At 38.0% G+C, this 23,034-nt stretch overlaps 1 protein-coding gene across 2 annotated transcripts in view; it reads left to right on the forward strand.

Annotated features, from left to right (window-relative positions):
• CDC123 (cell division cycle 123) overlaps positions 1–23,034 on the forward strand; it is a 56,215-nt gene that overhangs the window by 17,639 nt on the left and 15,542 nt on the right. For both annotated transcript variants that reach the window (XM_033100577.1, XM_033100576.1), the window contains 2 exons: positions 16,842–16,890; positions 20,599–20,674. In XM_033100577.1, coding sequence (XP_032956468.1) covers positions 16,842–16,890; positions 20,599–20,674 — 125 coding nt within the window. The remainder of the gene's footprint in view (positions 1–16,841; positions 16,891–20,598; positions 20,675–23,034) is intronic.

Consider the following 23,034-nt stretch of genomic DNA (forward strand, 5'->3'; position numbering starts at 1 on the left):
TGTTCTCCCACATCAATAGTTTCTGTACTTCTGAGAGTTTTTCTACAGATGAAATTCCATTAGTTCTAGAACTATTGTAAACAACTGTTCCCTGTAACAAGTCTATTTCATATTCTCAAATGACCTATTAAATATTAAAGCAAACCTTTTCTTTTTACAGTAAATGATACACAATGAGTATCTCTAAATATCAATTTCTTTCTATATATCTGCCCGTTAAATATTTTGGTAATTTTCTTCTTATTATAAAACCAGTATATGCTTATCAAAGAAAAACAAAATTAGGAACTATAGCTAAATAAAAACAGGAAATGTTAAAGCACCCATGATCTCACCAGAGTTGATTTTATGTACTTGGAGAATTTTGTCTATGCATAAAATATGCCTCTGACGATATTCCAATTTTTTTAAAACAAAAGCAGGATCATATAGTTCATATTGCCTAGTAGGCTATTTCTGCCCTTACCAATATATAGCAAACGTCTTTATGTGTTATTAAATACTTAAATGTATCATTATTTTAAATCACCTTAATAATATACCATTGGATAGTTATAGCATAATTTGTTTGACTAGTCCTCTATTCTTTTTTTAAAATTACATTTACTGGGGTGACAATGGTTAATAAATTTATATAGATTTCAAGTGTACAATTCTATAATACATCGTCTATATTGCATTGTGTGTTCACAACTCAAAGTCAGATCTCCTTCTGTCACTGTATATTTAATCCTCTTTACCCTCTTCTACCTCTCCCCTTCCTCCTTACCCTCTAGTAACCACTGAACTGTTGTCTGTGTCTGAGTTTTTGTTTATTTGTTTCTTTCAGTTTTATGTCCTACGTATGAGTGAAATCACATGGTTCTCAACTTTTTCTGTCTGACTTATTTCAATTAGCATCATAATCTCAAGATCCATCCATGTTGTCGCAAATGGCACTATTTCATCTTTTCTTAAGACCAAGTAATACTCCGTTGTATGTATCTACCACATCTTCTTTGTCCAATCATCTATGGAAACACACTTCGATTGCTTTTATATCTTGGCCACTGTGAATAAAGCTGCAATGAACAAAGGAGTACATATGTCTTTACGGATAAATGTTTTCAGATTTTTGGGTAGATACCCAGGAGAGGGATTGCTGGGTCATATAGTAATTCTATTCTTAGTTTTTGAAGAACCGCCATACTGTTTTCCAGAGTGGCTGTACCAATTTACATTCCCACCAGCAGTGTATGAGGGTTCCTTTTTCTCCACAGCCTCTCCAACACTTGTTATTACTTGTTTTCTTGATGATAGCCATTCTATTAGGTGTGAGGTAGTATCTCATTAAGGTTTTCATTTGCATTTCCCGAATAGCTAGTGAAGTTGAACATTTTTTTCATATATCTGTTGGTTATTTGTAATGTCTGTTCAGGTCCCTTGCCCATTTTTCATTGGTTTGGTTTTTGGTTGTTGAGTTGTATGAATTCCTTATATATTTTGGATATTAGCCCCTTATTGGAGGCATTGAAAATATTTCTCTTATTAGGTTGGTTTCTTTTGCTGTGCAGAAGCTTTTGAGTTTGATATAGTGCCATTCATTTATTTTTGCTTTTACTTGCCTTGCCTTTAAGGTCAAATTCATAAAATCTTCTTGAAGACCCAGGTCCATAAGTTTAATACCTATGCTCTCTTCTATGCAGTTTATTGTTTCAGGTCTTATATATGGCCCTCTATTCTTATGTACAGTTCTGCAGTGGATATCCTTGAGCTAAATCTCTGTGCACTTTCCTAATTTTTCCTTAGGACAAATTCCCCTTCTAAAAGGGGAATTGCTGTTTTCTTCCTTAGCCAGTTACTCTACCGCTAAAGGCCCCAACTCTGTTGTCCTCGTTGCGGGCAGAGAGCACACCTGCATTGGTGAGCTGTGGGAATGTCTTTATGCCTCTTTCCTTCTGTCATCAAATAGCAGTTGTTCTTACAGATTTCTCGTCCTTCCCCATCTTAAACAAACCAGTATCACAGTTAAACCAATCTTTAAACTGACCTCTAAAATAAAGCATCTCACAAAACCTAGAAACTAAGCAGGTGAACAGGGATGAAAATACTGTGTATTTATGCCACTTCTTCCCCATCCATCCAGTTGAATTTGCCCTGCCCATTCACCCATTTCAGCCTCAGATCTTTTTTTGAAGAGGGGCCTGGCAGAAGAAAATAAATTCACTCCATGTGGGTTGTGCATCAACTCTTGCATCTGAGTTCTACAGCTTGGGCATATGGTTTTACTATTATACTGATTAAAGAAAATGAAATTAAGTAATAATAAAAGAGTGTGGCTGTATTGCAAGTTTATTATAAAAGGATTTTACCTGTATTGGCATTTCTTGTTCATTTACAGAAAAAAACTCCATATTGTTCTGACATTTAGTTGTCAACCTTTTAAGGTTGTATTGACGCAGGTGTTATTAGGTGTTTGGTAGCCCTTGTTTTAGTAATACAGTGACATTTTCATTGCAGGAGATACCCTCTGATTAGAGGAAGTTGTGACTATCTTTTCTTCCATTATAAAGCCGCCTGACATCTAATGCTTTAAAGAGTGAAGAGGCCTTGAACTATATTACATACAAAATACTCTTTACCTGTTAATTCATCTGATACGGATTTTTATGTACCTTTAATGTTAGTTGCAATGAATATGAGGCCATCTTTTTTCCCCAAAAATAATTATAAATCACTTTTGATTCTTTGTGGCTGATGGTTTTCTAAATTGTCTTTGCAATTTAGTGATCTGCTGTCTCTCTTAGCCCATCTCTGCTTTTGTCGTACATGAGTTTAACCACAGTTCCAGTGGAAGGTAGTTTTTTTTGCATCTTGTAATTTTTGACTTTTGCATGCAGTTAAATCAGCAAGTGGATTTCAGGCCTTGGATTAGGATTGTTTACCCACAGAGTACTATCCTTCTCATATAAATAATTGGGAATTGGCAGGAGCTGATGCCAAGCACTGAGTTTTTAGCCGGGCAGCACTATTATGCCACCCTTTTATGGAAATGTTTGTCAGTATTCAGTTGCATAACAGTTAACAAGTCTTATTGCTACATAAAAATCCTTATTCCTAGGACCTTTCATGGAAGGTGGACTTTTGTCACAGAGGCCTTTCAGGACCCCTTAAAGATTAAATTAAGAGTATAAATCTTTACATTGGACAGGATTATATTAACGACCTAGCCTGACTCTTTCCTTCTGTCGGTTAGAAAATTGAGGCCTAAATCTGTTCAGTAATTTGTTCCCACAAGCTAGTTAGTAGAAACAAAACTAGAATATAATTTCAATAGCATCATTCTAAATGTTCTCTGTATTTTCAGTGAATAAAGTTATAAATTCCTCCTTTTCACAATGCTTCAAATTAAAATACAGAATAGAGTAAAATGTGGAATATTATAATAGATAATTACATGTAATGTATATATAATGATGTAATATTATGAAAGTGAGATAATGTTGTTTATGCTATTTGGGGCATGCCTTGAAAAGAAACAGATGTTATAGTCAGGATTGCAATAGAAGGCCAACTAAAAATAGCTTACACATAATAGGGTTTAAAAAACAGTATTTAACAAGGAATCTGGAGATAGGGTGTTTCTAGGGTTAATTCAGCAGCTTGTCTCGGTCACCGGGACCCAGGTTCTTTCAGTCTTTCCCTGCCGTGATCCTTGGCTACTGGCTTGGCGTTTGGGTTTATCCTACTGTTTATAAGATTGCTGCTACAGTTCCAGGTATCGCATGGAGATATGACAATGTCTGAATTAAAAATAGGAGAGGTGGGTATATTTCCTCTCATTCTTCTCTGTATGTGAGCAAGTAAAGCATTCTGGAAGCTTCCCAGGAGACTCTCTGTCAGGCTCATTGGTCACATAGATAGTTACTTAGCCTCATCCAGGAGTTGGCAGAGGGAACAGAAATGCCGTGATTGGTTTAGACCAGGGACTCTCAAACTTTAGCACACATCAGAGTCATCTGGGGAGTTTGATAAAACTCAGATTGCTGGTCCCATCCCTGAGTTTCTGACTCAGTGGGCTGGGAGTGGGGCCCAAGAATGTAATTTCCAGCATGTCTGCAGGTCATCCTGCTTCTGCTGGGCCAGGCCCTCACCTTGAGGACTACTTAGGTTAGTTAACACGGGCATCCCTGGGACTCTGGAGGGCATGTCAGAACACAAGCCTTCCTGATAAGAACAGTCACAATTCTGTTAGCAAGGATGAAGTTTGGGAATAGCAAGAGGGTAGGCCACCATACTACCTGCCTCCGTTGTGATAGAATGGTAAGTATTCTTGTCCCTCAAATGGTTACTGTACACAAGAAGCTTTCAAAAATGGAAGTCGAAATAAGACATATTTAACATAATCTGTGAGCATTATACTTGCTGAGTGAATTATTTGCCTAGATACAAACATTCTGTGTGGTTAGACTTATTGAGTCACAAGACTTCTTTCATTAATTATTTTACTGATTGTCACTTTGGTAAAAGAAAGATCTGGTGTTCACTTAGCACTTAGAAGAAAGGGCTAAGTGAGTGAAAAATTAACATGTTAATTATTTCTCTGAGGGACTCGTAACTAACGAGATAGGTTTGACTAGAAGTCAGGAAATTTCACTTGTCTTAGTAATTTAAACTCAGTTATGTTCAACATAATTTTTGTACATTTTTTTCTCAAGATTATCACAAAACTAGTTATTAATCCTAAAATTCAGCAGCATACAGTTTCATGAGTAAAATTCTGTGTGTAAGTTGGACCTCACAGAACCTTTACCTTGTGATTTTTAAGGACTATTTATTTAGACAATTTTTCTGCATTAAGTTGTTTTAATTTAAGATAACAGATTTTATCTTTTTGAAGAAAACGTCTATAAAAATTAGAATGAACACACCTAATCACTCTTTTTTAAAATTTTATTTTTTATTATTTTGTTTTTATTGTTTTTATTAGTTTCAGGTGTACAAAGCAACATAATAGTTAGACATTTAAACCCCTCATAAAGGGATAACCCACCCTGCCAAGCTACTACCTTACCCCTCTGACATCTTCTATAGGTGTTACAATACCATCGACTATCTTCCCTATGTTGCACTCCACATGCCGTGACTATATATACCTATATATTTAGTTACATTTGACATTCAATATTATTCTATTACAGCTCTGGACACAGTCTGTGAAGTGATCCCCCTGATAAGTCCAGTGCCTATCTGGCACCTTACATGATCTGTACAACATTGTTGATTATATTCCCTATACTGTATTAATTACCAATTTGTATTTCTTAATACTTTTAGCTTTTTCACCCTGCTCCCGACCTCATTCCCATCTATCACCCTGATAGATCTAGTACCTATCTGGCACTATACCTAGTTATTACAATATTACTGACTATATTCCTTATGCTATACCCTACATCCCTGTGACTACTGTGTAACAACCAATCTGTACTTTTTAATCTCTTCGCCTTTCACCCATCCTTAACCCCCCTCCCACCTTAAAAAGGTCCCTCTAAGATTCTTTGTAATAATTGTTTGATGGTGATGAACTACTTCAGCTATTTCTTGTCTGGGAAGCTCCTTATCTGTCCTTCATTTCTAAATGACAGCCTTGCTGGGTAATCTTGGTTGTATGTCTTTGCTTTTCATCACTTGAAATATTTTCTGCCACTCCCTTCTTGCCTACAAAGTTTCTGTTGAGAAATCAGATGATAGTTTTATGGGGGTTCCCTTGTAGGTAACGAACTGCTTTTCTCTTGCTGCTTTTAAGATTCTCTTTTTGTCTTTAACCTTTGACATTTTTATTATGATATGTCTTGGTGTGGGCCTCTTTGGGTTTATCTTGTTTGGGACTCGCTGCACTTCCCGGGCTTGTATGTCTATTTCCTTCACCAGGTTAGACGAGTTTTCTGTGATTTCTTCAAGTAGATTTTCAATTCCTTGCTCTCTCTCTTCTCCTTCTGGTTCCCCGATAATGTGAATGTTGGTACGCTTGATTTGTCCCAGAGGCTCCCTAAACTCTCCTCAATTTTTTGGATTCTTTTTTCTTTTTGCTGTTGTGGTTGGGTGTTTTCTGCTACCTTCTACATCACTGGTTGGATCTCTGCTTCGTCTAATCTACTGTTGATTCCCTGTAATATTTTGTTTGTTTCCATTATTGTATCCTTTTTTCCTGAGTGGTTTTTTTCATGGTTTCCATCTCCATTTTTATGAGATCACTGAGCATCTTTATAACCAGTTGGGCACGCTGCGTCTGATAGAGTGCTTATCTCCGTTTTGCTTTTTCTGGAGCTTTGTTCTGTTCTTTTATTTGGAACATGTTTCTTTGTCTCCCTATTTTGGCTGCTTCCCTGTGTTTCTTTCTATGTATTGTTTCTATGCATTAGGTAGGGCTGCTATGTCTTCTGGTCTTAGTAGAGAAGCCTTATGTAGTCGGTGTGCTGTGGGGTTCAGTGGCACAGTCTTTCTGGTCACCTGAGCCACGTGCTCCAGGGGTGTCCCTTAGTGGGCTGTGTGTGCCCTCCTCTTGTAGTTGAGCCTTGGTTGATAATTGTACATCAGTGGGAGGTACTGACCCTTGGGCTCACTGGTTGTGAGGACTGGCCTTAGACTGCAGTGGAAGAGTTGTGCAGGGGCTGATCCTACGGAGCAGGATCTGCCTCAGCAGGACTCTGGTGGCTGCCCAATCTGCACTTTGGGTGTGTTGTCCTTGGAAGCAGCTGGGTGATGCTGCAGCTCATTTTGAAGCTGGCCGCTTGGGGGTGCCAGCCCTAGGACCACCTAGGAGGGGATCCGCTGTAGGTCAAGTTCAGCCACAGCCCGTACCCTACCCGGGACCCCCAGTGGGTGCCAGAAAGAAATCCATAGATGTCTGCTGCCCATGCTGTGCTTAGAAGCGCCTTGAGAGACCAAGCCGCGAACCAAGGCCGGCTGCCACTAGTGCTGGCTTAGGGCTGCTCACTGAGAGGTACAGGACATGCTCAAGCCAGATGCTGCTTTTCTGGGTTTTGCAGAGACCCTAGGAAAGTCTGCAGCTTGAGCCAAGGCAGGTGGTCTGCACGAAAAAGCCACTGAAAACAGCCTGGGTGTGCCCGAAAGTTGGGCGGGGCTGGCTCTGGAATCGCCAGGACCATGGTGAACAAACTGTGAAGATTCAGAAATGGCGGCCATCTGTCTTCGTGCCAGGAAGGGAGAGGGCTCAACAAAGAAACAGTGGTCTCCCCCAGCTCCCCCATCCAGGAGAAAGCCACCTCTCCAGCCCCTGTCCTAAGGCAGACAACCCAACTGCCCACCATTTGTCCCTGCTGCCTTTCCAGCTGCTGCCCCAGCGCTGGAGCTCAGAGTGAGTGATTCCATTGGTGGAAAAGTCCGTGCGCGGTCCCTTTCAGAGGGACGCCTGTGAGTGTAACCGCACTGTCTCACTCAGGCACAGTCTGCACTGGTTTTTCACAACCAGAACTTACGGGGCTTCTCTCCCCGGCACTGGAACCCTGGGCTGAGGTAGGGCAGGAATCTCTCCCTCCTTTAGGGGTAGAGGGTTACCCCACAGGTGAAATGTCCCTCCTGATCTTTAACGATCGCACACGGGCGTGTCACCAGCCCGTTCTGCATCTACCAGTCTCCTTCCTACCAGGCTGGAGGTGGCTTCTTCTGCACGTCCTTAGTTGAAAGTCTTCAGTTCAGCTGGATTTTAGGCGATTCTCAATAGTGGTTGTTTGTAGAGTAGTTGTAATTTTGATGTGGTTGTGAGAGAAGGTAGACACAGCGTTTACTGCGCCATCTTGGTTGTCTCTCTAATCACTCTTAACTCATTATCATTTTACTTTTTCCTTTTCTTCTCTGCCACTGGTGAAATCTAAAGAAATGGAATCTGTGTACCAGAACTCTTATTTCGGTTCCTGATGTGCAATAAAAGTTACAACACCAGAACTCTGATGCTACATTTCCCCCTGGCTCTGTATTTTTTCTTTATTTTCTGTCCATGATTTAAATTTTTTTCTTACATTCAGGAGTGATTTACGAGGTATAATGTTGTAACCTTCCAACATTTTAGAAAAGCTTATCAGTGAGTACTGTGCCCTAGTAAATATCTAGGGTGGTATGCCACTTTGAAGTGTTCATGATTTTGTTTTCTGCCACTCTATAACCTTTAATGGTGAGGTTTTCTCATTACTCATACAAATGACAAAATTGTTATCTTAGTTAATGGATTTAGGTAATTCCTAGGTTGTCAAGAGTAAATTCATCTAGATGTTATTCTCAAAATATACTAATACTGTGATTCTTGTCCTCCCACTCCTGCCACACTGACTGGCCCAAAGCAGAGACAGAACTCCCAGAATCTGAGTAGGTGATACTGTAAACCCATGCTACCAGTGCTCGGATCCCACATCTTACCCACCGCAGACAGGACTCATCTTCAACTGAAGTGTCCGTCTCTAGAGTCTTCTCCTGTTTCAACCTCCATCCAGCTTTTCCTTGCACAGTATGTTTCTTAATTGTAGCACAGCTCATCACAGTGCATTTCCATGGATCCTTTCTCATTCTTCTTTCCTTCTAACAGCACAGGACACATTCTACCTTATCTTATCTTCTATACGCGTCATCCATGTTTTTCTGATTGTCCATGCTCCCCTAATTCCATACACGTGCATCATTGTCATTAAATGTATTAACATTTGTTCTCTTTCAGTGGGTGAAATATTTGGAACGGCATGATAAAACTGGGGGTTGATCACAGGAAGTTCACAGGAAAAAAGGATGTCAATCTCAAGACATGTTTAGGGCATAATGAATACGCCTAATTTTAGTAAGACCCATTTGGCTGGCAGAAAACACAACCGTGTTTAAGTTGAAGTAATGATTTGGGAAGTAACTTGGGGAGAAAGAAAGACAAAAAATGGTGACACTCCTTTCAGTCATCACTGCTACCTAAGCACAGCTCATGGAGATTTTGGCTAAGATTTTTTCCTTTCCTCTCCTTTCCTTTCCTTTCCTTTCCTTTTTTCTATTGTTCGTTCATTCGTTTGCTCTTTTTTTTTTAAACTTTGGATCTAGAACATTGCTTTCCAAAATTCCTGGCTATAATAATTTCAAAATAGATTAAAAATATACAGCACAATTTTATAGTAGCTTTCATCAGAGTAGACCTGTTTTTTTCCCCAATAGTAGAAAAATCTTTTATTGTATCTTTACATTGTGGTTTATGTAGCATTCATTATTTAATAAGATTTGTGTATATTTTGGAGTTTTAATGGCTGGCTAGAGGACTGTAATTATTCTGCTAGAATTATGAGTTTATAATGCAACTTAGGAACCTCCTTTCGACCTAGATTGTAAATCATTAACTTTGAGTTAATATGACCTGTTGCTACCTTGTTCAAAATTTCAAAGAAGTCTTCCAAAGTTAGTATAAAATGCTTACTAAACCAGGAAAACATTTTAGAAGTGGATTTATTTTTTAAAATATGCTTCCAAGTGCACATGAAGATGGCTATTAAGTGGTAATTGTTGCTGTTCAGGTTGGCAAGAATCTTCACATGAAATTCAAAATAGAACCATATGATTTCACTGATATGTGGTATATAAACCGAAAACAACAAAAGAACAAGACAAACAACTGAAAGAACAAAAACTCATAGATATAAACAAGAGTTTAAGGGTTACCAGAGGGTAAGGGGGGGGGAGCGGGGCTCTAGAAGAGGGTAAACGGGGTCTATTATATGGTGATGGAAAGAGAACTGACTCTGGGTGGTGAACACACATTGTGAGATACAGATAATGTATTACAGAATTGTACACCTAAAATGTATGTAAGTTTACTAACAATTGTTGCCCCAATAAACTTTAAAGAAAAAAAAAAGAAATTCAAATGTTCTTTGTAATTACATAAGAAACTGACCATTAATTTCTGGTTTTAACTAAATGGCAGACTAAGATAACTTGAAAAATCTTCTGTTACAAACATCTTGAAATGCTGGGTAAAATATAAAATAGAATATAAAAATTGAAATGTACGGCTTAATTCACAAGAAATAAAAGGCAATCCCAGGTACAAGAAACGGCTTTCTGTTTCTTGGTTGAGAACCAGAGGGTTAGGTTAATAAGTTTTTTGGGGTGGTGTCTAAACTGATAAGGAGCATAGGTTTTAGTACCTTTAGAGCAGGGGTGTCCAAACTGTGGCCCGCGGGCCAACTGCGGCCCACAGTCCATTTTTAATTGGCCCGCAGCAAATTCCAAAAGTATAGTTAGTTTACTTAAATAAACCAGGTGAGGCAATACGTACTTCACCTCGAGTGAGTGGCCCGGCTGTTGGTGTATTTTACCGCATACGGCCCTTGGTGAAAAACGTTGAAAAAAGTTTGGACATCCCTGCTTTAGAGGGACAGGCGCCTGTGCATTAAGCCAAAATGAAGCGAGGAATTCAAAAAGAGACCCCTGTACACCTTCAGGAAAGGATGAACAAGGAAAAAATTCATCCACAGAGACAGAGACAAGGAAACAGCACTGAAACTGCTTGGGCTTTGGAGTTTTTCTGTTTTGTTTTGATTCGGTTTTTTTTTTTTTTTTAAGTTGAAAACTCAGGCTTAGGTTGAACAGTCAACTTGGAGTACAAAATTTAAACCAGTTCTGGTTAGAGAACTCCCAAACTAAGAAAGTACCATAAAAATCAGTCCTGACTGGTTTTACCATTGACGTACCTGGGACATGCCGACTTAAAGTGCTCTGAGAAGACACTCGTACCCCAGGCCTCCATGGACCCCATAGAAGAAATAATAGAAGAATATACAGCTGTTTGAATTTGAAATAACCGAAGTCTAAAAAATAACATAATGTCTTAATTGATCAAACTCATAAAAAAATTAGAACTCTCAGAAGTTACTAGGGAAAAGGAAACAAAAGTTCTAGAAGTAGAACTTCTAGAAAAAATGTGGTTATTAAAATTAAAAATTTGGTTACCTGTGCAAATAAGACATAGTTGAAGAAGATAATTCGTTTTCCGAATATAAGATACAGGGAAATTATCCAAAATGTAGCACAGAAGGATAATGAATTGGCAACTCTGGAATCAAGAGACATACTGGATAAATGAGAATGTTTAACATATATATAATAGAAGTTCAAAAAGGAAAGGAGAGAAAATGATGATTGGAAAGGCACATTTTTGCATCATCTGTGTTCTTGGTTCAGTCACTGAAGGGACTAATATAAGTATTTTAAAATTCCATGCAACTGAAGACACTTCCTTGTTTCTATTAGGATATTCACATTTTCTGCTAGTATTATTTCTGTGAATATTCTCAATGGAGTAAATAGCCATGGTTTAAAGATTTCTTCCCTCCCTTCCAATCTCCCTCCCTGTATTCCTCCCTCCCTCCCTTCCTTGCTTTTCTACCCTCTCCCCCAACCTGGAGTTTTTGGGTTTTTTTAAAGATTTTTTTTTATTGGGGGAGGGGAACAGGACTTTATTGGGGAACAGTGTGTACTTCTAGGACTTTTTTTTTTCCCAAGTCAAGTTGTCCTTTCAATCTTAGTTGTGGAAGGTGCCATTCAGCTTCAAGTTGTCCTTTCAGTCTTAGTTGCGGAGGGCGCAGCTCAGCTCCAGGTCCCGTTGCCGTTGCTAGTTGCAAGGAGTGCAGCCCACCATCCCTTGCGGGAGTCGAACCGGCAACCTTGTGGTTGAGAGGATGCGTTCCAACCAACTGAGCCATCCGGGAGCTCAGCTCAGCTCACCTCAAGGTGCCGTGTTCAATCTTAGTTGCAGGGGGCGCTGCCCACCATCCCTTGCGGGACTGGAGGACTTGAACTGGCAACCTTGTGGTTGAGAGCCCACTGGCCCATGTGGGAATCGAACTGGCAGCCTTCAGAGTTAGGAGCATAGAGCTCTAACCGCCTGAGCCACCGGGCTGGCCCCTCAACGTGGAGTTTTAAGACCATTTGTTTATATAAGGATTGTAAAAATTCAAGTGTTGTTTATATTCTAATTATATCACTCATTTTTGCTTTTAAAACCTACCTCCTCCAGAATGTAAATGGAGCCTACATATCCACACACAACATTCTTTGCAGTATTTTGGCTGAGCTTCTGGTAGTATTATTACTGACCTTTACATTCAGTCATAACTGAAGGGCTCTGCACTTCTCTCCTTTGAGGGATGATACTTGGCCGGCCACCTGGTGAATCCTTTTAGTAAGAAAAAGCCTTGTACAGTAATCTCGCATGTCACATATGTTCTCACTGCTACCTTCCGAAACTAGTCAGGTTTTTAAAACATTAAATGTTAAACTAATCAACACTTTAAAAATAATGTTATGAGATAGTGGAACGCAAATATATATTAAAAGGTATATCTATGTTAAAGTAGCAATAAGAGGATTAACCCACAATTGAAATCAATATTTGTAGGAATACAGGAGGATTAAAAAATATATATATATAATGAAGACCTGTGTTTTAGAATCATTCCTTTTGGTTTTCCTCTAATGCTTTTAAAACAGGTAGATACAGAACCTTAATCCAGCTTGCTTTATTTAGAATGCTATATTAATAAGCACTATCCTCTGTTTACAAAAAATACGGTTAAAACCACATTTCAAAAAGGAAAACGGCAGTAGTTATAACATTAACCATTAAGATAATGCTTTGTTATTTTGTTTATTTGAATTCCTTTGTCATTTCTCACCTTCCATCTCCCTTGTGTCTTTCAGATACATTTAAATTAAGAAAAGATAGACAATTGGTTCAATTTTAGCATGATAGTGAACTATTTGTTAGTTAGAAGCTAAAATGCTAACTTTTAAAGTAAACTTGATTGGCTTATTATAAAAGCAACACATATGTACTTTGTACTTTTATGTATTTTTAAATTCCTCAAGTTTAAAGGTAATGTATTTTAAATTCCTCAAAATAAAAGTAGTATATGTTCGATTTGATAAATACAGTGTTGGCAATACTACAGTTAAGCAACAGAAGAAATTAACAGTCACTGCTGAAGAACCATTGTTAACATTTTGATACTTATTGTGTTATATTTTCCTATGTATGTTTTAAAATTGAAACTGTACTGTGTATAGTTTTGTGACCTTTTTATTATTTAAAAGTGTACTGTATTGTGAACAATTTTGACTCTTATGAAAAATTCTTTATCACATCTTTTATCTCATAATACGGTATGGTTTTTTAACACGTTTTTCATGTTTTCATGTAGAATTTAAAAAGACGTTGAGGAAAAATGGTTTAAGGATAAAATGAATTTTTATAATAGAATTTGTAAAATAATTAGCATTTTATTAATTAAAATATTCAGGCTGTAAAAATAGAAATAAAAGGTGAGGGAATCTTTTGAAATGATCAAGGACTTCGAATTCAATTTGTTTTAACCACAGGGGGTTTTGTGCAAAGTGGCCACTTTGTAGCAGCTGCAAAGTTGCTGAATACTGTGGTGACTTTAGTGGATTTTAGGCGAGCCTGACTGACAGTTTTCAGCAGACGCTATGGTTTGAAGACTGCTCAGACTAGACGCTTCTCCCTTTTCCTTGCTTCTTCATTTCCCCAAGAATGGTGCAGGTCCACTAAAGGGGCCTAGAATGGGCCAAGACGCATCTCATATCCATTTTCCCAAGAACCTCTTAGTTTTAGGACTGGAGATACTGCTCAGAATCACCTTTTCTGCGATGTGTGTGTCTGGTCTCCATTTTGGACCCGAGGGACTGGGTCAAATCTCTTGGAATGTATTTTGAGAGAACAGCTTAGGTCCATTCTACTGTACATTTGTTTTCAAACTTGTGTTCTAGAAACTCTGACATCCTGAGGTTCAATGTGTAGGTTCATTGGTTAACTGAAAACCGAAAGGGAAGAAAAGGAGACCTGGCAAGTTGTCTACAAATTTGCACAGAGAACTTCAGAAATCACCTAATTCCATCGCCCAGTTTACTGCTAAGGCGACTAACATCCAGCCAGAGAAGTTAATTGACTTTTCCAAGATCATGTGATGCTAGTACAGAGCCCAGGATCCTGATATTTTAAAACCTCTGCCCGTTGTTTTTTTTTTTTATGTTTGTTGGAACATTTTCCTCTATGCCTTATGTAGAAGTAGAAATCTAGGATGTTTCGTTTGTCTCTGTCCAGGCTATGCCAAGCATAATTTTCTTAAATGTTAGAAAATGGATAGCAGAGAACTTCAGAAATGTGCTTCATGCTTATCAGTCTGCTGATCCTGAGGGAAAAGGGTGGGTTTTTTTTAAGGATAAAAATAATTGTTAATTTTTACTAACTTGACAGTTCACGACCTTAATTTTGATTAACATAAAACAATCTATGAGATGAATTTTTATTTAAAACATTTTTAAGTAAATTAAAAGCTAGTTTTCTGATTTTAGATTATAACTCCTCAGGGTAACATACCTTTAAATTGGTTTGATTTGAAGGAAGGGATTTTTGCTTTGTGAAGAAAATGAGATCTTAAAATAGCATCAGTGTGTGCTTGAATGTATAAAAACAGAAGTTTTACAAATTGTTCTTTTGGAAGATTCATGTTATATTGTGGAAGGATTTGCTTAATGGTAGTTTTTTTTTTTCTTCTTTTTTTCTTTTTTAGCGGTGGTAGTGCTTGAGCCTAAAGTCCTGACACTGTATGTGGGTTTTTGTTTGTTTGTTTTTTAAATTGATATCTGAGAGCTTTAACAGCATTTCTAGAACCTTCATCCCGGAGGGAAATGTGCAGCATGTGGCTCAACGTGCTCGCCACCACTTACTTGATTTCTCACCTCGTAGCCTCATGTGATAAATGTGGACAATAATCGCATTCTCTCAGATTGTTGCAAACGTAAGATGGTAAGATGCTTCATCTGGTGCCTGTGCACTAACAGAGAAGCCACGTTAGCAAAGCAACCTCTGTGTACCTTCTTTGTAATTCAGATTATACTAGTCAGTGCCCCTTTACTCGTCAGAATGAAAGATCTTATGCCTGAGGATTTTCAGCCAGCCAAATAAATTAGAATTGCTGTTGTTTGTAGTATAAAACATAAAGGATCACGAGAATCTCAACCTAATTAAATATTCAGGGAAATTTAAAAGCTTTTCAAACTCAATTTTACTTGTATATTGCTTAAGACATCTTTAAAGATATTTTTTGTTTTGCTTGTGTGTTATAAAAAATATCTCTTCGACTGCAAGTTTTGCTCACTCTTTCATTGTCAGGATTCTCCAGGATTCTGTTATTTATCTGAAGTGATCACGTCTGCTTTTTTGACTTGAGCTCTTATACCCCCATATGATGATTACTTCCAGATAATTCTCTTGAGCTCCTCCCTGTGTTTTGAGTTTCCGGTTGCTTATTAGACATCTCTGTGTGGTTCTAGGATGTCACCAACTCTATATATGCAAACATAATTGTCTCCCTTCTTTTCCTCACCCTGTGTCACCTGCTTTTCCTCTGCCTTAGTGAGTAGCTTTCCCATTGCCACCCAGTGAGGCATCAAACAAAGCCAGACCCTTCGGCTCGTCCTGGACTCGCCCCTGTCCCTCAATTTCAGTCAGTCACCAAGAAATGTGACTCTGGCCCCAGAATATCTCCACGTAGTGCTTCTCCTCTCCCTCTCCTCTCCCATCGCCTGTCAGACCCTGCTGTATCCCCAGGACTGTTTCAAGCAGCCTCCCTGCTAGTCTCTGCCTCCAGTTGGCTACCTTCCCTGAGCTGTCCAGTACCATAGCCATCGGGATCGATAGTCCGAAAGCCTGAATGGAACGATCTCCTTCTTGCTGTGAAACTTCTTCTAGCTCCCCATTGTCTGCATAATGAAGTATGACTTCCCTCGGTAATCAAACAAGACCCTTGTTTGACTAAATAAAGTATGACTTCCCTCGGTAATCAAACAAGACCCTTCGTGATCTGGAGACTCCTTGTCCAAAGTTTCTTCCTGACTTCACCTTTTGGTAATTTTCCCCTTGCATTCTACACTCTATTGGTCCTGCTCTCTGGTAATTCTGCAATACTGCGTGACATGTGTCACCGCCTTCCCTGCCTCAGCACGCACTTCCCTCATCCTGCTCTTCCTGTTGAGTGAAGGCTTCTTGACTCCCCTCCCCCTAACAGAGCTAATCAGCTCTTGCTTTGTGTTAGCACAGTATTTTCATTTTTATTTTCAGTGTTTTGAAATTCTTCATCTACTTGTTAGGCTTTCTTCACGAGACTGACCTCAAGGGCAAAGACTCTTAATCACTTTAGCATTCCCAGAGCCCAGCCAGGCCTTGCTTAGGTAGACCTTTAAAAAACAGTGTGAAAAATTGTTCATGAAACCGAGGGTTCTTAGAGGAGGGGAAGCAGTATGCTTAATGGAGGAACGAAAAATTCTAGGATACCTTTTTAAATGGCATGTGGGAGAAGAATTAGATGAACTCTGTGTGGCGTTAGATGGCAGAGTTAATGTCTCCAGAGACTTCCGGTTCAGCCATAAAGAACACCACCATGAGAACTGAAAACCAGCAGAGACGTCCTGCCTGCATCTGGAATCTGCAGTTACACAGCGGGAGTTACAGTCCTGGCGTGGTCACTCAGTTTGTCTTTTCTGGGTCTTAGCTGCTTGTTTGGTAGAACAGTAGAGATTTATAGTAGCTCATAGGGTGGTTTTAAGGATTAATGACGTGACATTTCAGGGTGCTTAGGATAATGCCCGGCATCGAATAGTGCTTACTATGTGCTCTCTGAATTCCAATTAGTGTCCTGTTTTTGGGTGCTTAATCCCATGTTTAATATAAATAATGTGTGTGCATAAACTGACACCATTAAAAAAAGATTCACTTGCCTTTTTTTGTCCCCTCAAAGGTTCGTCCATTGTACTGATGACTCCCCAGATCCTTGTATGGAATATGAGGTAAGAAAGTTTTTTATTTTAATCGCGATGAAGTTGATAATCCTAGATGAAGATGTGTTGAGAACTGCTATTTATTAAGTGAAACGAGTGGAATTTTTTGGATTAATTTCTCTGGAAACCTAGGGTCACTGAATTTTTAAATTTATGAAATATACGTATAAAAATACGTATTCTCTCAATATAGAATATATATAGAAAAAATATATGTACATTATAGACACACTATATACCTACAGTTGTCCTAGGTGTCCATGAGGGATTAGTTCCAGCACCTGCCAAGGATACCAGATTCTGTAGATGTTCAAGTCCCTTATGAGATGGCATACTGTTTGCATGTTAAGTAATGCCCGTCCTTCGTATACTTCACTCTCTAGATTACTTATAATACCTAATACAATGTCATTGCTTTGTGTAAGTATTTACACTGTACTGTTTAGGGAATAATGCCAAGAAAGAAAAGTCTGTACTTGTTCAGTGCAGACCCAAAACATCCTAGGCCTAACTACACACTACACGTCAGGAACAATGTAACATCTTTTTTTCAAACATTTTTGATCTACAGTTAGTTGAGTCTGTGGATGCGGAACCACAGATATGGAGGGCTGACTATACTACAGAATACACGTATTTTGTAATAAAACAAACACCTTTATGCTCACCAGACAGCTTTACCTGGTTAATAAGCTTTTTAACCTGGCATACTAGGAAAAATAGTCATCACCATTTTACCTTGTAGGCCCAGTGGACCTTTTTATTACTTTAATGTTGTTCGCTCATTTTACAAATTGCATATAGAAGTCAGAATAAAAGGATAGTGAAAGACTTTACTAGAAATAAACATAGCAAACCCAAATTTTTATTTCATATTTTCCTAGTTTGAAGGTGTACATACCACACACGCATGCACGCACATACACACACACACACACACACACACACACACACACACACCACCCCTGAGATGGGCAGTGTTGTTGGATGCAACTTGAACTGCTCATCAGCTGTTAGGAATGAATCTGGAACATACTTTTCCAGGTTTATTTAAATGTTGATTGTTGATTCCAGGTTTCAACTGCATCCCCAATAGGCGTATCATTACTCCTGGTTCTTCCTGCCCTCGCTTTGTCAGAATGCGGTGCTTTTGAAAACTTTGACAGCTCGTAATTTGTTGAAGAGAAGATGGCCATCCTTGCTCCATAATTGCAAAACATTTGCATTCTTGGATTTAGAATTAGTACAGTGATCTTTTAAAAATATTTTTAGAATTAGTACAGTGATCTTTTAAATTAATACCATTTAGAATTAGTGCAGTGATCTTTTAAAAAATATTTCTTTGTATATTTGCTTAAGTCACCTTTGTATATACACATGCTTTCAAAATTTGTGCTCTGACTCACTGTGTGAAGTAATTTTTAGTGTGTTGAGTGTATCTATTGGCATATCTTCTGCAATTATACCGTGTGTGGGACAGTTAACTTACTATTCACCAGGCCACCAATTACTAGATCTTTTAGCACTTGTAATTGAGATCTTTGCATACCATTTGTGAGGGTTTCTTTTTTTTAATTTAATAGCATAGTATGAGCATTTTCCCAAGTGATTAAAAATTTTTATAACATTATTTATATGTATATAATCATATTTGTTGTTTCACTGAACAAACATTTATTAAACACCTGCTATATCTTATTACTTTGTGCTGGAAACACAAAAATGAAAAAGATTGTTCCTCTAGCCTTGTCCTATGGCATAATCTTTGTTGAGGTGTCATTATATATCCCCAGGATTTATTTCATCAGCAGCTTGCTCTTATACTGCTTTTTTCAGAATATGCCATCATCATGTTAGTGTATAGGGCTTAAAACCCAGTTTTACAAGCCTACGAAAGTGATGTTTGTAGAGTAATTAAAATGAAAAAAGTTACAAGCAGAATCCTATGTATCGTGTACTCTCGTCCGTGTGCATTTAAAAAGATATATGTATTCATTATATGTTCATATGTTCATGGAATGCTTCTGGAAAGGTATGTGAGAAATTGACAGCACTGGTGGCCACTGAGGAGAAGGACAAAGGGATTGGATGGAGGGAAGATTCACCTCTTAACGTTCTGTATTTTTGTAGTCAACTACAACATATGTAATACCTGTCTAAAACGTTATTTTAATAAAGATTATGTAAATTTTCTAAAAATTTAATATTAGTATGCAACAATTGCTTATGTCTTTTTTGCTTAAATAAAAATTATCATAGCCATAAAAATATATATGCCACCATCAGCTTTGAATAGGTAAGAACAGTGTAATATTTTAGTTTGGGTTTCTTCATTTAATAATTAGGTCTTTTAAAAGATTTGACACATACAAAGCTTGACCAAGAAGACACAGTGATGAAAATTGAAATCAGTGCATTTTAAATTTCTAAGGCATATTTTAACAATTCAGTTTTTTTTAAAGTAAAGCAACTTATTAATAAAAATGTAAAACTACAAGAAAATATGAGGAACCTACCACCCCCCAGACATATCCCCAGTGTTAGCATTTGGGTCTTTAACTTTCTTTTCTTGAGATGTGTGTTTGTGTGTGTGTGTGTGTGTGTGTGTACTCTTCTTAAAGTACTTTGCATACTGTTTTTTTCCCCACTTATAGCATAGTGTAAACACTTTCTCAGTTCATTAAATATTGTTTTATATCATGATTTTTAGTGGCTGCTTATTTTATCTATTTGCTGTTTCACTTGACAAATGTTTCTTAAGCACCTGCTATCGCATACTTTGCTGGAACACAGATGAGTAGGACCCAGTTCCTTGCCCTTAGGGAAGTTACAGTTTAGTAGGGAAGCAAGACTTACATGAAATTATTGTAGTGCAATATGGTATATATGTGCTTACTGTAGAATGTCATGCACAGGAAACTACAAGAAACACAGGAAGTAGGACGGGAGGATACTTAACTCACTGGGAGATTCGGAATGGCACCAAGAGAGTAGTTCAAGTGCCATCTCACAGGTCTTAAAGGACAAAGAACGGTATGCCAGGATAAGGGAGGCTGGAGTAGTAGCCGTTTATTACAGTTGGTAGTTCAAAAAATAGGACTGGTTTTCTCCAAAGAACATTTTAAAAAACAGAAGCATACATTGTCAACTGTACTACTTATGAAAATCACAGCAATGAAATAGTGTATGAATAGTATATGCATAATTACAGTAATGAGACCCATTTACGACTTGGGCCATTGATAGAATTGGTTTATTTTAAAATAATGGGAACATCATGGAAAGGCTATGCGATTCTTTGTGATAAGCCATAATAATTTTATCAGAGTACGTATTACAGAGTGTTGCTTACAGTAGATAATTTGAAATTATTGTATTTTTTTGATACTCTTAAAGAGGTGAAGAACATGAATTACAGGGCAACTAATGGAACAGCAGTGATAAGATTTGACTTCATCATCCTTGGGATTCTACATTATGTTGGAACTCTCAAAATTTACGCATTTTGTCATAAAAAGTGTCAACCCAATTTTCCGTGCTTATTAGACTAATAGATTCCAACTTTTCTCTACATCTCGTCAAGAATGTTTTGTGATGTCTTTTTTAAAAACCATTTGATAATGACAATTGTGAAGACATAGTTGACAAAGTTATCTATTAGAGTAGTAAACATTCCCTTGTTACATAGTTGTGTTACATTGTTTCCTTTTTCTATAGCTTGTTCTTAGAAAATGGTGTGAATTAATTCCTGGGGCTGAGTTCCGATGTTTTGTCAAGGAAAACAAGCTTATTGGTGAGTTTTTATTAACCCTTGAAAGTATTGTTGAAAGAAGACAAGCTTTTTTTTTTTTTATTTATTGGGGTGACAATTGTTAGTAAAATTACATAGGTTTCAGGTGTACAATTCTGTATTACATCATCTATAAATTACATTGTGTGTTCACCACCCAGAGTCAGTTCTCCTTCCATCACGATATATTTGATCCTCCTTACCCTCATCTCCCACCCCCCACCCCCCTTACCCTCTGGAAACCACTAAACTATTGTCTGTCTTGTCTATGAGGTGTTTTTTGTTTGTTTGTTTGTTTTGTTTTTTCTTTTTTTTTCCCTTAGACGTGTATCATTTATATCCCTCAATACTGTGGACCCCCTCCCCCCATCCACTATCTCTCTGACATCGCACCGAGCCATCCCATTTCCACTATCTCCACTCCCAATGCTGTACTCTGCCTCTTGTAAATGTATACATACCTATATATATATATATATATATATATATATATATATATATATAATATTATAGTTGGCATTCATTATTGTTCAGCTTCAGGTGTGCAGTGCAGTGATCAGGCATCTACATAGAAGTCAAGCTTTTGATGGAAGGAAATTTCTAGTAATGAGGACAGGGGTAACAATCAGTATTTCTCTCACATGGTTCCTCTGACCAATTGGTACTGACTCTCTGGAATGCTGTATTGACAAGAATTCTGAGGCCATGTTCAATTTCCATAGGACATGCGAGGTGTGATCAAACAATATGGTGAATGTTTAAATAAATAAAAAAATATTACAATAAAAGACACATTGCCATTAGTCCCCCCCTCAAAATACTCCCCCTTGCTTCGAACATTGTTATCCAATCATTCTTGACACTTTCTGAAGCAGTTCTGGAAGTCCTCTTTCATGAGTGCCGTTAGTTGCGCTGTTGTGGCTGCCTCGATGTCCTGAATTGTTTTGACTTTGGGGAAGAGCCAGAAGTCGCATGGTGCCAGATCCGGTGAATAAGATGGATGAGGACACACCACAATGTTTTTATGTGACAGAAATTGCCATATATCAGAAGCAATGGAGGAAATTTATGACACACTTTAAAACACACTTTCTCTCAACCGTAAGTCACACCCAACTGATTGCACTGAACAAGTTGAAGCTTGTCACACACTGTTACTAAGGTTCAATGCGCCGTTTCCCATATTGAAGATCCCTGCCTTTCCATTGGATGGCACTCGGCAGCAGCATTCACCATATTTTGTGATCACAACAGAAAGGCTCTGTCACACATCACTTCTGGTACAGCAGTTTCTGTCAAATAAGAACAGTGTGTCCTCATCCACATTATTCACAGGATCTGGCACCGTGTGACCTCTGGCTCTTCCCCAAAGTCAAAATGATTCAGGGCATTGAGGCAGCCACAACAGCCTAACTAAAGATACTCATGAAAAAGGATTTCCAGAACTGCTTCAGAAAGTGGCAAGAACGATGGGATAAGTGTGTTTGAAGCGAGGGGGAGTATTTTGAGGGGGATGAATGGCAGTGTGTCTTTTACTGTAATAAATTTTTTTTAAATTTAAACATTCACTGTATTTTTTGATCACATCTCGTAGTATTGTCAGTTCATAATGTTGGTGTGGATTCTGGAGATGAAAGGGATGGTCTTTATCCTTTCCAATTTAGGATGTGTCTGATATTACCTGCTTTCTCTTTGGGACTTTTCCAAGTATTACTGTCTACATACTGCTTCTTTTAAGCATCATAAAAAGCCAAGTTTTTAAACCTTGATTTTGAGAGCACTGTTTATTATTCTAGCAGGAGGAAATACGTGGACAAATAAATAAGTGTATTCCTTTAAAAGTCAACCATTTTCTTTCCTCTCAGGTTTTTTGTTTGCTATGGTGCATTCAAATTACAAAATACCAGTTACAAAGTAAACATTTGTGAGATGTTTTTAAGAATTGAAATTTATTGTATACGAGAGAGAGTTTTAGTGCATCTTAAAATGATACCTGCTATGATTTACCTTTTTTCTGCTTGCCAAGCCTAGTTCAATGGCAGATTAAGCATGGCTAGATTTTTTTGTTTTCCTACTAAATTACTGAAGATAATCTGCATTTTTTGTGCATGGTTTCCATGAAGTAAAATTTGTCTTCAATCAAGAAAAGTGTGATTTGATGTTGACATTTGTTAGCTTACCTAAAAGAGACTTGGGGTGTTTGAATTTATCATATTGTCAGATATTCCTGGAAAAGCTGCACTGTTAAGTCCCGCTAAAGACGAGCATCATATTGGCATGTGATTAAGAAATTGGATGGAAGCCCTCCTTTCAGAGCAGAGAACTTTTTCCTAGGCCTAGAGCAAGTTGAGGGAGTTCTTACA

This window comes from Rhinolophus ferrumequinum (assembly GCF_004115265.2).
Source record: "Rhinolophus ferrumequinum isolate MPI-CBG mRhiFer1 chromosome 5 unlocalized genomic scaffold, mRhiFer1_v1.p scaffold_110_arrow_ctg1, whole genome shotgun sequence".
NCBI lineage: Eukaryota > Metazoa > Chordata > Mammalia > Chiroptera > Rhinolophidae > Rhinolophus > Rhinolophus ferrumequinum.